Raw genomic sequence first — 18,382 nt, 5'->3', positions numbered from 1 at the left:
CGGTAAGTCTTGAAATAGACACGGTCCCTGCTGAATCAGGTCCCGTCTTAGAGGTAGAGGCCACGGATTTTCCGTGAGCATCTCCTGAAGTTCCGGGTACCAAGTTCTTCTTGGCCAATCCGGAGCCACGAGTATCGTTCTTACTCCCCTTTGCCGTATGATTCTCAGTACTTTGGGTATGAGAGGCAGAGGAGGAAACACATACACTGACTGGAACACCCACGGTGTTACCAGAGCGTCCACAGCTATTGCCTGAGGGTCTCTTGACCTGGCGCAATACCTGTCCAGTTTTTTGTTGAGGCGAGACGCCATCATATCCACCTTTGGTTTTTCCCAACGGTTCACAATCATGTGGAAGACTTCTGGATGAAGTCCCCACTCTCCCGGGTGTAGATCGTGTCTGCTGAGGAAGTCTGCTTCCCAGTTGTCCACTCCCGGAATGAACACTGCTGACAGTGCTATCACATGATCTTCCGCCCAGCGAAGAATCCTTGCAGCTTCTGCCATTGCTCTCCTGCTTCTTGTGCCGCCCTGTCTGTTTACGTGGGCGACTGCCGTGATGTTGTCTGACTGGATCAACACCGGCTGACCCTGAAGCAGGGGTTTTGCTAGGCTTAGAGCATTGTAAATCGCTCTTAGCTCCAGTATATTTATGTGAAGAGACATCTCCAGGCTTGACCATACTCCCTGGAAGTTTCTTCCCTGTGTGACCGCTCCCCAGCCTCTCAGACTGGCATCCGTGGTCACCAGGACCCAGTCCTGTATGCCGAATCTGCGGCCTTCTAACAGATGAGCACTCTGCAACCACCACAGAAGAGACACCCTTGTCCGTGGCGATAAGGTTATCCGCTGATGCATCTGCAGATGCGATCCGGACCATTTGTCCAGCAGATCCCACTGAAAAGTTTGTGCGTGGAATCTGCCGAATGGGATTGCTTCGTAAGAAGCCACCATCTTTCCCAGGACTCTTGTGCATTGATGCACAGACACTTTTCCTGGTTTTAGGAGGTTCCTGACAAGTTCGGATAACTCCTTGGCTTTCTCCTCCGGAAGAAACACCTTTTTCTGAACCGTGTCCAGAATCATTCCCAGGAACAGCAGACGTGTTGTCGGGGTCAACTGAGATTTTGGGAAATTCAGAATCCACCCGTGTTGTTGCAGCACTACTTGGGTTAGTGCTACTCCGTCCTCCAGCTGTTCTCTGGACCTTGCCCTTATCAGGAGATCGTCCAAGTAAGGGATAATTAATACGCCTCTTCTTCGCAGAAGAATCGTCATTTCGGCCATTACCTTGGTAAAGACCCGAGGTGCCGTGGACAATCCAAGCGTCTGAAACTGATAATGACAGTTTTGCACCACGAACCTGAGGTACCCTTGATGTGAAGGGCAAATTGGGACATGTAGGTAAGCATCTTTTATGTCCAGGGACACCATAAAGTCCCCTTCTTCCAGAAGAGAGTGATTCCATCTTGAACTTGAATTTTTGTATGTACAGGTTCAAAGATTTCAGATTTAGAATAGGTCTTACCGAGCCGTCCGGCTTCGGTACCACAAATAGCGTGGAGTAATACCCCTTTCCCTGTTGTAGGAGGGGTACCTTGACTATCACCTGCTGAGAAAACAGCTTGTGAATGGCTTCTAATACCGTCGCCCTGTCTGAGGGAGACGTTGGCAAAGCAGACTTTAGGAACCGGCGAGGGGGAGACTTCTCGAATTCCAACCTGTAACCCTGAGATACTACCTGCAGGATCCAGGGGTCCACCTGTGAGCAAGCCCACTGCGCGCTGAAATTCTTGAGTCGACCCCCCACCGCTCCTGAGTCCGCTTGTAAAGCCCCAGCGTCATGCTGAGGGCTTTGCAGAACCCGCGGAGGGCTTCTGTTCCTGGGAAGGGGCTGCTTGCTGCCCTCTCTTACCTTTTCCTCTGCCTCGGGGCAGATATGACTGTCCTTTTGCCCGCTTGTTCTTATAGGACCGAAAGGACTGCGGTTGAAAAGACGGTGTCTTTTTCTGTTGGGAGGGGGTCTGAGGTAAAAAGGTGGATTTCCCGGCAGTTGCCGTGGCCACCAAATCCGATAGACCGACGCCAAATAATTCCTCCCCTTTATACGGCAATACTTCCATATGCCGTTTGGAATCCGCATCACCTGACCACTGTCGTGTCCATAAACTTCTTCTGGCAGATATGGACATCGCACTTACTCTCGATGCCAGAGTGCAAATATCCCTCTGAGCATCTCGCATATAAAGAAAAGCATCCTTTAATTGCTCTAAAGTCTGTAAAATACTGTCCCTATCCAGGGTATCAATATTTTCAGTCAGGGAATCCGACCAGACCACTCCAGCACTGCACATCCAGGCTGAGGCGATGGCTGGTCGCAGTATAACACCAGTATGTGTGTATATACTTTTTAGAGTAGTTTCCAGCCTCCTATCAGCTGGATCCTTGAGGGCGGCCGTATCAGGAGACGGTAACGCCACTTGTTTTGATAAGCGTGTGAGCGCCTTATCCACCTTAGGGGGTGTTTCCCAGCGCGCCCTAACCTCTGGCGGGAAAGGGTATAATGCCAATAACTTTTTAGAAATTAGCCCTTTTCTATCTGGGTTAACCCACGCTTCATCACATACATCATTCAATTCCTCTGATTCAGGAAAAACTACAGGTAGTTTTTTCACCCCCCACATAATACCCCTTTTTGTGGTACTTGTAGTATCAGAGATATGCAAAGTCTCCTTCATTGCCGTGATCATATAACGTGTGGCCCTACTGGAAAATACGTTTGTTTCTTCACCGTCGACACTAGATTCAGTGTCCGTGTCTGGGTCTGTATCGACCGACTGAGGTAAAGGGCGTTTTACAGCCCCTGACGGTGTCTGAGACGCCTGGGCAGGTACCAACTGGTTTGACGGCCGTCTCATGTCGTCAACTGATTTTTGTAATGTGCTGACATTATCACATAATTCCATAAACAAAGCCATCCATTCCGGTGTCGACTCCCTAGGGGGTGACATCACCATTACCGGCAATTGCTCCGCCTCCACACCAACATCGTCCTCATACATGTCGACACATGTACCGACACACAGCAGACACACAGGGAATGCTCTATTGAAGACAGGACCCCACTAGCCCTTTGGGGAGACAGAGGGAGAGTTTGCCAGCACACACCCAAGCGCTATAATATATATGGGAACAACCCTATATAAGTGTTGTATCCTTATAGCAGCTTAAATATATTAATATCGCCAAAAAAAGTGCCCCCCCTCTCTGTTTTACCCTGTTTCTGTAGTGCAGTGCAGGGGAGAGTCCTGGGAGCCTTCCTCACAGCGGAGCTGAGCAGGAAAATGGCGCTGTGTGCTGAGGAGAATAAGCCCCGCCCCCTATTTCGGCGGGCTCTTCTCCGGAATCTGTGAGATCTGGCAGGGGTTAAATACATCCATATAGCCTCAAAGGGCTATATGTGATGTATTTTTAGCCATAAAAAGGTATTATATATTGCTGCCCAGGGCGCCCCCCCAACGCTCTGCACCCTCCGTGACCGCTGTGTGAAGTGTGCTGACAACAATGGCGCACAGCTGCAGTGCTGTGCGCTACCTCAGGAAGACTGAAGAGTCTTCTGCCGCCTGCTTCTGGACCTCTTCCATCTTCGGCATCTGCAAGGGGGGTCGGCGGCGCGGCTCCGGGACGAACCCCAGGGTGAGACCTGTGTTCCGACTCCCTCTGGAGCTAATGGTGTCCAGTAGCCTAAGAAGCCAATCCATCCTGCACGCAGGTGAGTTCACTTCTCTCCCCTAAGTCCCTCGATGCAGTGAGCCTGTTGCCAGCAGGACTCACTGAAAATAAAAAACCTAAAAACTTTTTCTAAGCAGCTCTTTAGGAGAGCCACCTAGATTGCACCCTGCTCGGACGGGCACAAAAACCTAACTGAGGCTTGGAGGAGGGTCATAGGGGGAGGAGCCAGTGCACACCACCTGATCCTAAAGCTTTATTTTTGTGCCCTGTCTCCTGCGGAGCCGCTAATCCCCATGGTCCTGACGGAGTCCCCAGCATCCACTAGGACGTTAGAGAATATATATATATATATATATATATATATATATATATATATATATTTATTTATTTATTATAACTCACACATGATTTAATACAATTATCTAGGAAGCTCAGCAGCAGTCATTGGATGAAAATGAATCACATATTGGCTCACATCCATTTATTTCATGCCATGCTGGGCCAGATAAACTACACGGCTGCTGCTGACCCTTCCGCCTTTTTCTATTAATGGGGTTTGGCCTGGAGTAGCTATCTGGTTTAACACATAGTAGTACTCTCTGTATCTGGCTGATAAAAGGGTACATGTTTCAGGAGTTGAGACACCACGATTTAGAGGAAGCACTAATAAAAAGAGCAAGTTAACATTCTAGAACTACTCACACATTTAGCGATGGTATAGTAATCTGTAATTTTTCAGGAAAAGCATCAAAGAGAAAAAACTGACATGTCTTACCTGTGAACATTTTCCATTGCTGCTACCTCGGCCAGAGCAGCCAGGCTAAAGAAAGCAGACACAGCCGGCATGTCTTGAGTAATACTGCAATTCTGTTCATTGCCAGTTTCTCTAGAGATTGTTAATTCTGCTCTGCAAGTGCCTTCCATACTGCAGCTATTTTGGTAACTATCTGGGGGAATGTTTCCATCTGTAAAGAAAATAAGCATATAAATGCAAAAATGTACTAAAGAGCTTGACAAATTTTTCTAAACTGTAGGAGCCAGGATGAAAGTGGAGGAGCCAGACCACTGCCCACCCCAAAAAAAAACCTGACCCCCCACAAGCGCAGCTAAATTACTGAGAAGCTTCCCCCCTCCTCCCAAGCAAAAAACCCCCCACGACCACACAACTAAGGGAGTACTCCCAGGCAAAGCAGCCGTCTGGTGTATTCCCCCGGGCAAACAATCCCCTCCATCCTGAGGCCACATCACTACGCCCGCTGAAGCTGCGATCCCCAGCCATGCAGAGACCCTCTTATTGGAAAGCTCTTTTTTAGCCAGAGTTTGGAGACAGCAGATAGCGGAGGCTGGGACGGACTGGCACAACATTCAGCACAGTCCGGGATGGACATTCAGCACAAGTACTCCCGTGCATGAAATGGCTGCTGCTATAAGGCAAATCTCTGCTGGGGCTCACAAGGATCAGCTTCCTCCCTCACAGCATAATCTGGTAGCCAGGAAGCAAAATCTAGGGGCCATTGCGACCTGGGATTTGTAATTTAGTTTACAGAGCAAACCGGCCAAATACACTGTGTTTTGGGACTTGAGTTTCCAGTCTGCATAGTTCCAAACTGTTGTCACAGGAAAGAGAACATGCAGTTCCAGAACATAAAGATTCACTTATTAATACTGTGTCCAGTTCTGGAGACCATCTCAAGAAGGATATAAATACATTAGAGAGTGTACAAAGAAGGGCAACTAAAATGATGCATGGCCTACATCACAAAACTTACCCGGAAAGGCTAAAAGATCTTAACATGTATAATATGGAGGAGAGAAGGGAAAGGGGGGACATGATATAAACTTTCAAATATACCAAAGGTATTAACAAAGTTCAGGAGGGAAACATTCTTCAAAGGAAGAGAAGTATTAGAACTCGAGGACATACACTGAAACTGGAGGGAGGCAGGTTCAGGTGAAATTTAAGGAAAAATTACTTCACAGAAAGGGTAGTGGATAAGTGAAATAGCCTCCCATCAGAGGTGGTAGAGGCTAAGACTGTAGTGCAATTTAAACATGCTTGGGACAGGCATATGAATATCCTTACAAAGAATTAAGGTTAAAAAAGGGTTGAGATTACCTAAAGAATAAAATAAAAAAGGGGCAGACTAGATGGGCCAAGTGGTTCTTATCTGCCGTCAAATTCTATGTTTCTAATTTGGCAATTATATTTTTTTGAAGCAGACTATGGGGGGTATTTATCAAAAGCTTGTAAAGAGATGAAAGTGTGAGAGATAAAGTACCAACCAATCCTTTCCTGTCATTTTTCAAACACAGCCTGTAAAATTTAATGTAGAAGCTGTTTGGCTAGCACTTTTTCTCACACAATTATATCTCTCTCTGAACTTTGATAAATACCCCCTACAGTATATGCACTAATTTAACAAGCAGAGAATATTAATGTATTATTTAATAATAGGGGCAATATAAATGTATTACCTTTTTTTGTACTAGGGTACTATAAATGTATTGTTTTATAACAGGGTAATAAACATTATTTTAATATGTGAGCAATATAAAGGCATTACCTTATTTTCACAAGTGCAATATAAATGTATCAATGTAACAATTCTCTAAAGGTCTCTCCTGTCGCCAACATGTTTGCGCAGCGGAAGCTGGGTTCCTACTAACAGGGAGATGGGACAGACCCTAACTGTAGAGGAGGTCCCACCAGATGGTAATTAAGCATACTTAAAGCTGGGTGGGGAGTGGGACAGAAGAGCAGACCACGCAGCGGGATGCGGCAGAGGAGTCCCATAACAGTGCAATATTTTATTACAAGTCAATAAAAATGTATTATTTTAATAAGGGGTCAATATACCGTATATACTAGAGTATAAGTCGACCCGAATATAAGCCGAGGCACCTAATTTTACCCCAAAAACCTGGGAAAACGTATTGACTCGAGTATAAGCCTAGGGTGGGAAATGCAGCTCTAGCCGTACACAGCCCTCAGTGCCAGATATGCCCTCATACTGCCAGATATGCCCCCACAGTGCCAGATATGCCCCACAGTGTCAGATGTGCCAGATATGCCCCACAGGGCCAGATATGCCCCACAGTGCCAGATGTGCCTGATATGCCCCACAGGGCCAGATATGCCCCACAGTGCCAGATATGCCCCACAGTGCCAGATATGCCCCACAGTGCCAGATGTGCTAGATATGCCCCACAGTGCCAGATGTGCTAGATATGCCCCACAGTGCCAGATATGCCCCACAGTGCTAGATATGCCAGATATGCCCCACAGTGCCAGATGTGCCCCACAGTGCTAGATACTTACCCTCCGTCGCTCCCGCGCTGTCTTCTGATGGAGGGACACGGAGAGCGCAGTGCACGGCTCTCCTGTGTCCCTCCTGCGTCTCCGGCGTGTGTTAAAGGAAGTGCCAGTTCGTGCACTTCCTTTAACACACACACCGCCTGAGATGCAGGAGGGACACAGGAGAGCCGCGCGCTGCGCTCTCCATGTCCCTCCTAATGTTGACTCGATTATAAGCCGAGGTGGCTTTTTCAGCACAAAAAAACGTGCTGAAAAAGTCGGTTTATAATCGAGTATATACGGTAAATGAAATATTCTATTACAGGTTGAGTATCCCATATCCAAATATCCGAAATACGGAATATTCCGAAATACGGACTTTTTTGAGTGAGAGTGAGATAGTGAAACTTTTGTTTTTTGATGGCTCAATGTACACAAACCTTGTTTAATACACAAAGTTATTAAAAATATTGTATTAAATGACCTTCAGGCTGTGTGTATAAGGTGTATAAGAAACATAAATGAATTGTGTGAATGTACACACACTTTGTTTAATGCACAAAGTTATAAAAAATATTGGCTAAAATGACATTCAGGCTGTGTGTATAAGGTGTATATGAAACATATACATTCTGTGCTTAGATTTGGGTCCCATCACCATGATCTCTCATTATGGTATGCAATTATTCCAAAATACGGAAAAATCCTATATCCAAAATACCTCTGGTCCCAAGCATTTTGGATAAGGGATACTCAACCTGTACAAGACAATTGTAAATAATGTAGTTACGAACGGTGCCCATATTATTTTTCGGTGAAGGCAAAACTTATAGTTCACAATTGTGCCACTATGACGGTACATAATAAATTGTGCCGCCATCATGAAATAATAAGTGCTGCAAAGTTACTAACCCCATATAAAAGAAAATAGGATTTTAATTACCTATCGGTAAATCCTTTTCTTGTAGTCCATAGGGGATACTGGGAATCCATGTAGTACCATGGGGTATAGACGGGTCCAATTGGAGCCATGGGTACTATAGAAGTTTGATCACGTGTGCTGGCTCCTCCTTCTATGCCCCTCCTACCAGACTCAGTCTTGGAAACTGTGCCCGAGGAGACGGACATACTTCGAGAGATGGAAATAGATAAGGAAAGTGGTGAGATTTTGAATCAGCACAACCAGAACAAGAGGACAGCCACGCTAACCAAACTTGAAACCAGGAACAGCAATAGCTGAACCAAACAACAGTACTTTAACAAGTAACCGTGCAGGAAGAACGGAGCACGGATGGGAACCCAGTATCCCCTATGGACTACGAGAAAAGGATTTACCGGTAGGTAATTAAAATCCTATTTTTTCTTCCGTCCTAGGGGACACTGGGAATCCATGGGGATCCTTAGTACCATGGGGAAGTACCAAAGCTCCCAAACCGGGTGGGAGAGTGCTGAGGTTCCTGCAGAACAGATTAATCTTCAGAGGCCAAGGTATCGAACTTGTAAAACTTGGCAAATGTGCGTTCGAACCCGACCAAGTAGCTGCTCGGCAGAGCTGTAATGCAGAGACACACCGGGCAGCCGCCCAAGAGGAACCCACCAACCTAGTCGAGTGGGACAGTACAGATTTCGGAATCGGCAACCCTGTCATGGAATAAGCATGCTGGATAGTGAGCCTGATCCAGCGTGCAATTGACTGCTTTGAAGCAGGACACCCAATTTTATTGGCATCATAAAGAACGATCAGCGAGTCAGATTTCCTGTGACGAGCAGTTCGCTTTACATATACCTTCAAAGCCCTTACAACGTCCAAAGACTTTGAAGTAGCAGAGGTGTCAGTAACAACCGGAACCACAATTGGCTGGTTGATAGGAAATGCCGACACCACCTTATGAAGGAATTGCCGACAAGTCCTGAGTTCAGCTTTGTCCTCATGGAAAATTAAGTAGGGCTCTTGTGAGAACGCCCCCAGCTCCGATACGTGCCTTGCCGAAGCCAAGGCCAACAGTGTGACGGTCCTGTAACAGTTCAAACCAATCCGATTGGAGGAATTGCAGAATCAAATTGAGATCCTAAGGTGCCGTGGGAGACGCAAAGGGAGGTTGGCTATGAAGAACACCTTTCAAGAACGTCTGGACCTCAGGGAGATAAGCCAATTGTTTCTGAAAGAAAAGAGACAAGGCCGAAATCTGAACTTTTATGGAGCCTAGGCTCACATCAATTCCCGACTACAGAAAAAGCAGGAAACGTCCCAGATGAAATTCCACTGCAGAATACGGTCTGCTTTCACACCAAGAGACATATTTCTTCCAGATACGATGGTAATGTTTTGACGTTATACATAGTAGCAGATGCTCAGTTAGCTTAGTGATATCATTCAGGTGCTTGAAAGGGAGGGGTATTTCTAAGCAAGTAAAAAAAAAACAAAAAAAAAACAAGGCATTTTGTTTCCCCCAGAACCCTGAATGATAACAGTAACCAGATTTAAATCCGACAAAATATTAGAATTCAGAGATCTCGGTTACATATATTTGTACAAATGTATGAATAAGCCCCAAAGCCGCATCAAGGCATCTCTGTATATTTGGGGTCCCAAGCGCTATATCTAGGTGCAGGGTGTGGCACCCCAAAGCACCAGCATAAGTCAGAAAGCCAGGGCAGCATGCCAGTGAAAAAACTATAGTGTTAATAAATTAGTGTTAGGAAGCCGGAGCTATAAAAGGTGATACAAAAATGTGATGTAATTAAAATGGAGAAATATTGTTAAAGAAATTAGTATGTGAAAAGTGTTAAGAGAATGTAAAGGAATGCCACACTAAAGCCATCCAGCTCAGCCAGTCCAGAGGCACCCCACCCCACACCGCCATTACCCCAATTTGGGTCTATGAATAAGCAGCAAGGAGCCACATGATAATGGCTCCTTACTTAAATATATCTTAGCTAAGAGCTACCTACCTTGAAGAAACCCTATAATGCTCCATATGGCATGTCAGGGCCTGCACCTCCTCCTAATGCAGGAACCTCTCTGCCTCTCACAACAGACATATATAGTAGCAGATGCTCAATTTGCTAAGTGATATTATTTTGACATTACCTCCTTCCTGGTTTGGATCATAGTCGGAAAATCCCTCTCCTGGCTGGAATCAGCCGTTCAACTTCCATGCCGTCAAACGTAGCCGTGGTAAGTCTTGATAAACGAACAGGGCCCTGTTGCAGAAGATCCTCTCGCAGAGGCTACGGCTTAGCATCTCGAGAAGATCCGCATATCAGGCCCTTCGCGGCCAGTCCGGAGCAATGAGAATTGCTTGAACCCTTTCCATTTTTATTATTTTGAGAATTCTTGGGATCAGAGGAATAGGAGGAAACAAGTACACCAGCCGGTAGACCCACGAAGTCGTCAGGGCGTCGACCGCTGCAGCTTGTGGGTCCCTCGACCTGGAACAATACCGCTTGTGCTTCTTGTTGAGTCAAGAGGTCATCATGTCGATTTGTGGATAACCCGACCGACGCGTCAGCCACTGGAACACCTCCGGGTGGAGGTCCCATTCCCCCAGGTGCAGGTTGTGTCTGCTGAGGAAATCCGCTTCCCAGTTGTCTACTCCCGGAATGAAGATTGCCGACAACGCTACAACGTGTTTTTCCGCACAGAGGAGAATTCTTGACACCTCTGACATTACGGCTCTGCTTTTCATTACGCCCTGTCGGTTTATGAAAGTCACCGCTGTCACATTGTTCGACTGAACCTGAATGGTCTGATTCTGAAGAAGAGATGAGGCCTGCAGAAGGACTTTGTGGATAGCTCTGAATTCCAGGATGTTTACTGGAAGAACGATTTCCTGACTTGACCACCTTCCTTGAAACTGCACCCCCTGGGTGACTGCACCCCAACTTCTGAGGCTTGCGTCTGTGGTTAGAAGAGTCCAATTCTGTATACCAAACCTTCGAGCCTCTACTAGGTGAGAAGTTTGTAGCCACCACAGGAGGGAGATCCTGGCTTTTGGCGACATACGAATCCTCTGATGCATGTGAAGATGCGATTCGGACCATTTGTCCAACAGATGCAGCTGGAAGGTCCTCACATGAAACCCTCCGTACTGAATTGCTTCGTAAGAAGCCACCATTTTCCCCAGAAGGCGGATGCACAGATGTACTGAGATTCGGGTCGGCTTCAAGACAGCCCGAACCATCAACTGGATTACCATTTCCTTTTCCAAGGGAAGGAACACTCTCTGAGACTCCGTGTCCAGTATCATTCCCAGGAAATTAAGCTTCTGCGTTGTTTCTAGGTGAGATTTTGGTAGGTTCAGAATCCACCCATGATCCAGCCATAATCTGGTTGTGAGACCAATATTCTCCAACAACTGCTCCCTGGGTGCAGCCTTTATCAGAAGATCATCCAGGTAAGGAATTACGGTCACTCCTTGTTTGCGGAGTAGTATCATCATCTCTGCCATCACTTTGGTGAACATCCTTGGTGCCATGGAGAGACCAAATGGCAGGGCCTGGAACTGGTAGCGACAGTCCTGCAGTGCCAACCGTAGATAATCCTGATTAGGACGCCAGATCGGAATGTGAAGGAAAGCATCCTTGATATCCAGAGACACTAGGAATTCCCCTTCTTCCAGACCTGAGATCACTGCTCTCAGACTTCATGTTGAACTTGAACACTTGTAATTATGGGTTCAATGACTTGAGGTTCAGAATCGGTCTTCCTGAACCATCCGGTTTCGGTACTACAAACAAGCTGGAATAGTAACCCTTGTTTTGTAGATTAGGTGGAACTGGAACAATGATCTGGGTCTGTAACAGTTTTTGAATGGCGTCTTGTAAGGTTATTCTTGCCTCTTGTGAAACTGGTAAGCCGCCCCACTAGCCTGTGAAGGGATGCTACACACTAGTGAACCCCCTGGAGAAGAGGAACACCGTGCCTTGCATGATACACACTTTTTGCCTGATGTACTGCAATAGTAACAGCACACACACAGGAAAAGGTTAAAAGCACAATTAACCCACAAAGAGCCCTTCCCGAGAGACACACAGAGAGGATAGAACAAGCACACGGTGCCCTTATCGCTAAAGCCAAGCTTAGCCAGGTCGCAGACTAAGTACCTAGATTAGGGACTTAGTACACAAGTATAAAGCTCCCCCCTGCTATGACCCCCTGGTACCGCTGAGGTAATCTGGAGGCTCTCCGGAGGAGCTGCGCGTCCCTGCAGTCAGCCTCTGTGTAGCTGCAGTAGGGTAAAATGGCGCCTGTGAGCTGCTGGATCCACACACAGTGAAGCCCCGCCCCTTCAATGGCGCGCGGTCTTCCCGCTCTTCTTTATACTGGCTTTATGTGTCTGAGTGCATAAAATGGAGTAAGCCCCCTTTTAAGCTGTAATGCCAGTCTGGGTACTGCGTACACTACTGTGCACTAAGTATGGAGACTCAGTCTGCCCCATTAAAAGCAGTGCGTCACTGTACCCAGACGCCGCCATAATGGCCAGCGACCTGCTAACTGGGACGCCGGCTTAGCACTCACCACTCTTCTTTCTTCTGGCTCAGCTAGGGGTGGCTGCGTGCTGCGGGAACGTATGCTCGCCGTGGTTGGGCTTGCGAATAGTTCCCTCAGGAGCTAGCGTCCTGTCAGCGGAGAATTGGACCATTAACCCTCAGTGGGGTGGGGTTGAGAGGGAGGAGCCAGCCCACACTCTCAAACTCTTAAAGTGCCAATGGCTCCTGGTGGACCCGTCTATACCCCATGGTACTAATGTGGACCCCAGCATCCTCTAGGACGTAAGAGAAATGATGCGCTTTTTTTAACTTTAGTAGAACTCCCCCCAAAAAAGTCTAATGAATTAATTGTATAACCATAAGTATATAATTATACTATACTGTGCTAGAGCATTTAAAAATGTATTTAACACATTTGCATTCTATTTATAATGTTGTTACTTTGTGAGTCCTCACTAAATTACTGAAATATTGAAGTGACTTGCCTAATAAGGTTATCTACCTTTAGTTAACTTTAACCTACTGGCTTATACAGTACATGTTTATTTTCTAAATATCACACTTTCATTTCTTGCCTCTTACTGTTCTTTTCAGCCATGAATTGACATCATGGAATGGAGTTATTGACAATGCTGGATACATCTTTATTTAACACAAAACTACTGAGTGGTATCACAGGGCAACACAAATAAGATTTTACTCACCGGTAAATCTATTTCTCGTAGTCCGTAGTGGATGCTGGGAACTCCGTAAGGACCATGGGGAATAGACGGGCTCCGCAGGAGACTGGGCACTCTAAAAGAAAGATTAGGTACTATCTGGTGTGCACTGGCTCCTCCCACTATGACCCTCCTCCAGACCTCAGTTAGGATACTGTGCCCGGAAGAGCTGACACAATAAGGAAGGATTTTGAATCCCGGGTAAGACTCATACCAGCCACACCAATCACACCGTATAACTCGTGATACTATACCCAGTTAACAGTATGAAATATAACTGAGCCTCTCAACAGATGGCTCAACAATAACCCTTAGTTAGGCAATAACTACATACAAGTATTGCAGACAATCCGCACTTGGGATGGGCGCCCAGCATCCACTACGGACTACGAGAAATAGATTTACTGGTGAGTAAAATCTTATTTTCTCTGACGTCCTAGTGGATGCTGGGAACTCCGTAAGGACCATGGGGATTATACCAAAGCTCCCAAACGGGCGGGAAAGTGCGGATGACTCTGCAGCACCGAATGAGAGAACTCAAGGTCCTCCTCAGCCAGGGTATCAAATTTGTAGAATTTAGCAAACGTGTTTGCCCCTGACCAAGTTGCAGCTCGGCAAAGTTGTAAAGCCGAGACCCCTCGGGCAGCCGCCCAAGATGAGCCCACTTTCCTCGTGGAATGGGCTTTTACTGATTTAGGATGCGGCAACCCAGCCGCAGAATGCTCCAGCTGAATTGTGCTACAAATTCAGCGAGCAATAGTCTGCTTAGAAGCAGGAGCACCTATTTTGTTGGGTGCCTACAGGATAAAAAGCGAGTCAGTTTTCCTGACTCCAGCCGTCCTGGAAATATAAATTTTTAAGGCCCTGACTACGTCCAGTAACTTGGAATCTTCCAAGTCCCTAGTAGCCGCAGGCACTACAATAGGTTGGTTCAAGTGAAAAGCTGATACCACCTTAGGGAGAAACTGGGGACGAGTCCTCAATTCTGCCCTATCCATATGGAAAAACAGATAAGGGCTTTTACATGACAAAGCCGCCAATTCTGACACACGCCTGGCCGAAGCCAAGGCCAATAACATGACCACTTTCCACGTGAGATATTTCAAATCCACAGTTTTAAGTGGCTCAAACCAATGTGATTTTAGGAAACTCAACACCACGTTGAGATCCCAAGGTGCCACAGGAGGCACAAAAGGGGGCTGAATATGTAGCACTCCCTTTACAAATGTCTGAACTCCAGGCAGCGAAGCCTGTTCTTTCTGGAAGAAAATCGACAGAGCCGAAATCTGGACCTTAATGGAAACCAAGTTTAGGCCCATAGTCACTCCTGACTGTAGGAAGTGCAGAAAACGACCCAGCTGAAATTCCTCTGTTGGGGCCTTCCTGGCCTCACACCACGCAACATATTTTCGCCAAATACGGTGATAATGGTTTGCGGTTACTTCTTTCCTGGCTTTTATCAGCGTAGGAATGACTTCCTCCGGAATGCCCTTTTCCTTTAGGATCCGGAATTCAACCGCCATGCCGTCAAACGCAGCCGCGCTAAGTCTTGGAACAGACAGGGCCCCTGCTGTAGCAGATCCTGTCTGAGCGGTAGAGGCCATGGGTCCTCTGATATAATTTCTTGAAGTTCTGGGTACCAAGCTCTTCTTGGCCCATCCGGAACCACAAGTATCGTTCTTACTCCTCGTTTTCTTGTTATTCTCAGTACCTTTGGTATGAGAGGCAGAGGAGGGAATACATAAACCGACTGGTACACCCACGGTGTCACTAGAGCGTCCACAGCTATTGCCTGAGGGTCCCTTGACCTGGCGCAATATCTAGTTTTTTGTTTAGGCGGGACGCCATCATGTCCACCTGTGGCCTTTCCCAACGGTTTACCAACAGTTGGAAGACTTCTGGATGAAGTCCCCACTCTCCCGTGTGTAGGTCGTGTCTGCTGAGGAAGTCTGCTTTCCAGTTGTCCACTCCCGGAATGAACACTGCTGACAGTGCTAAGACGTGATTTTCCGCCCATCGGAGAATCCTTGTGGCTTCTGCCATCGCCATCCTGCTTCTTGTGCCGCCCTGTCCGTTTACATGGGCGACTGCCGTGATGTTGTCTGATTGGATCAGTACCGGCTGGGTTTGAAGCAGAGGCCTTGCCAGACTTAGGGCATTGTAAATGGCCCTCAGTTCCAGAACATTTATGTGTAGGGACGACTCCTGACTTGACCAAAGTCCTTGGAAATTTCTTCCCTGTGTGACTGCCCCCCAGCCTCGAAGGCTGGCATCCGTGGTTACCAGGACCCAGTCCTGTATGCCGAATCTGCGGCCCTCTTGAAGATGAGCACTCTGCAGCCACCACAGTAGAGATACCCTGGTCCTTGGAGACAGGGTTATCAGCCGATGCATCTGAAGATGCGATCCCGACCACTTGTCCAAGATGTCCCACTGAAAGGTTCTTGCATGGAACCTGCCGAATGGAATTCTGCTTCGTAAGAAGCTACCATTTTTCCCAGGACTCGTGTGCAGTGATGCACCGATACCTGTTTTGGTTTCAGGAGGTCTCTGACTAGAGATGACAGCTCCTTGGCTTTCTCCTGCGGGAGAAACACTTTTTTCTGTTCTGTGTCCAGAACCATCCCCAGGAACAGTAGGCGTGTGGTTGGAACCAGCTGTGACTTTGGAATGTATAGAATCCATCCGTGCTGTTGTAGCACTTCCCGAGATAGTGCTACTCCGACCAACAACTGCTCCTTGGACCTCGCCTTTATAAGGAGATCGTCCAAGTACGGGATAATTAAAACTCCCTTTTTTCGAAGGAGTATCATCATTTCTGCCATTACCTTGGTAAAGACCCTCGGTGCCGTGGACAGTCCAAACGGCAGTGTTTGGAATTGGTAATGGCAATCCTGTACCACAAATCTGAGGTACTTCTGGTGAGGATGGTAAATGGGGACATGTAGGTATGCATCCTTGATGTCCAGGGATACCATGTAATCCCCCTCCTCCAGGCTTGCAATAACCGCCCTGAGCGATTCCATCTTGAACTTGAATTTTTTTATGTATGTGTTCAAGGATTTCAAATTTAAAATGGGTCTCACCGAACCGTCCGGTTTCGGTATCACAAACAGTGTGGAATAGTAACCCCGTCCTTGTTGAAGTAGGGGCACCTTGACTATCACCTGCTGGGAATACAGCTTGTGAATTGCCTCTAGCACAGCCTCCCTGCCTGAGGGAGTTGTCGGCAAGGCAGATTTGAGGAAACGGCGGGGGGGAGACGCCTCGAATTCCAGCTTGTACCCCTGAGATACTACTTGAAGGATCCAGGGATCCACCTGTGAGCGAGCCCACTGATCGCTGAAATTTTTGAGGCGGCCCCCCACCGTAACTGGCTACGCCTGTGGAGCCCCCGCGTCATGCGGTGGACTCAGAGGAAGCGGGGAAAGAATTTTGATTCTGGGAACTGGCTGACTGGTGCAGCTTTTTCCCTCTTCCCTCGTCTCTGTGCAGAAAGGAAGCGCCTTTGACCCGCTTGCTTTTCTGAAGCCGAAAGGACTGTACCTGATAATACAGTGCTTTCTTAGGCTGTGAGGAAACCTGAGGTAAAAAATGTTCTTCCCAGCTGTTGCTGTGGATACGAGGTCCCAGAGACCATCCCCAAACAATTCCTCACCCTTATAAGGCTCTATGTGCCTTTTAAAGTCAGCATCACCTGTCCAGTGTCGGGTCTCTAATACCCTCCTGACAGAATGGACATTGCATTAATTCTGGATGCCAGCCGGCAAAATATCCCTCTGTGCATCCCTCATATATAAGACGACGTCTTTAATATGCTCTTATGTTCGCAAAATAGTATCCCTGTTTGACAGGGTCACAGACCACGCTGCAGCAGCACTATCTGCAGGTCTCAGTCTAGTACCTGAGTGTGTAAATACAGACTTCAGGATAGCCTCCTGCTTTTTATCAGCAGGTACCTTCAAAGTGTCCGTATCCTAAGACGGCAGTGCCACCTTTTTTGACAAACGTGTGAGCGCCTTATCCACCCTAGGGGATATCTCCCAGCGTAACTTATCCTCTGGCGGGAAAGGGTACGCCATCAGTAACTTTTTAGAAATTACCAGTTTCTTATCGGGGGAACCCACGCTTTTTCACACTTCATTCACTCATTTGATGGGGGAACAAAACACTGCCTGCTTTTTCTCCCCAAACATAAAACCCCCTTTTATTTTTTTATTTTTTTAGTGGTACTTGGGTTAATGTCAGAAATGTGTAACACATTTTTTATTGCCGGGATCATGTAACGGATGTTCCTAGTGGATTGTGTATATGTCTCAACCTCGTCGACACTGGAGTCAGACTCCGTGTCGACATCTGTGTCTGCCATCTGAGGGAGCGGGCGTTTTTGAGCCCCTGATGGCCTTTGAGACGCCTGGGCAGGCGCGGGCTGAGAAGCCGGCTGTCCCACAGCTGTTACGTCATCCAGCCTTTTATGTAAGGAGTTGACACTGTCGGTTTATACCTTCCACCTATCCATCCACTCTGGTGTCGGCCCCACAGGGGGCGACATCACAATTATCGGCATCTGCTTTGCCACCACATAAGCCGCCTCATCAAACGTGTCGACACAGCCGTACCGACACACCGCACACACACAGGGAATGCTCTGACTGAGGACAGGACCCCACACAGCCCTTTGGGGAGACAGAGAGAGAGTATGCCAGCACACACCAGAGCGCTATATAATTTAGGGATTAACACTATATTGAGTGAATTTTTCCCAATAGCTGCTTGTATATACAATATTGCGCCTAAATTTAGTGCCCCCCCTCTCTTTTTAACCCTTTGAGCCTGCAAACTACAGGGGAGAGCCTGGGGAGCTGTCTTCCAGCTGTACTGTGAAGAGAAAATGGTGCCAGTGTGCTGAGGGAGATAGCTCCGCCCCTTTTTCGCGGACTTTTCTCCCGCTTTTTTATGGAATCTGGCAGGGGTATTTATCACATATATAGCCTCTGGGGCTATATATTGTGATATATTTGCCAGCCAAGGTGTTTTTATTGCTGCTCAGGGCGCCCCCCCCCAGCGCCCTGCACCCTCAGTGACCGGAGTGTGAAGTGTGTATGAGGAGCAATGGCGCACAGCTGCCGTGCTGTGCGCTACC

The 18,382-nt window shown here is 47.3% G+C and overlaps 1 protein-coding gene across 5 annotated transcripts in view; it reads right to left on the bottom strand.

Annotated features, from left to right (window-relative positions):
- BBX (BBX high mobility group box domain containing) overlaps window positions 1–18,382 on the bottom strand; it is a 244,701-nt gene that overhangs the window by 6,667 nt on the left and 219,652 nt on the right. For all 5 annotated transcript variants that reach the window (XM_063953620.1, XM_063953619.1, XM_063953622.1 and 2 more), the window contains one exon: window positions 4,508–4,697. In XM_063953620.1, coding sequence (XP_063809690.1) covers window positions 4,508–4,697 — 190 coding nt within the window. The remainder of the gene's footprint in view (window positions 1–4,507; window positions 4,698–18,382) is intronic.

The sequence above is a fragment of the Pseudophryne corroboree genome, chromosome 2 (assembly GCF_028390025.1).
Source record: "Pseudophryne corroboree isolate aPseCor3 chromosome 2, aPseCor3.hap2, whole genome shotgun sequence".
NCBI lineage: Eukaryota > Metazoa > Chordata > Amphibia > Anura > Myobatrachidae > Pseudophryne > Pseudophryne corroboree.
The sequence above is the reverse complement of the archived record's forward strand: the minus strand, read 5'-3'. Positions and strand labels throughout refer to the sequence as shown.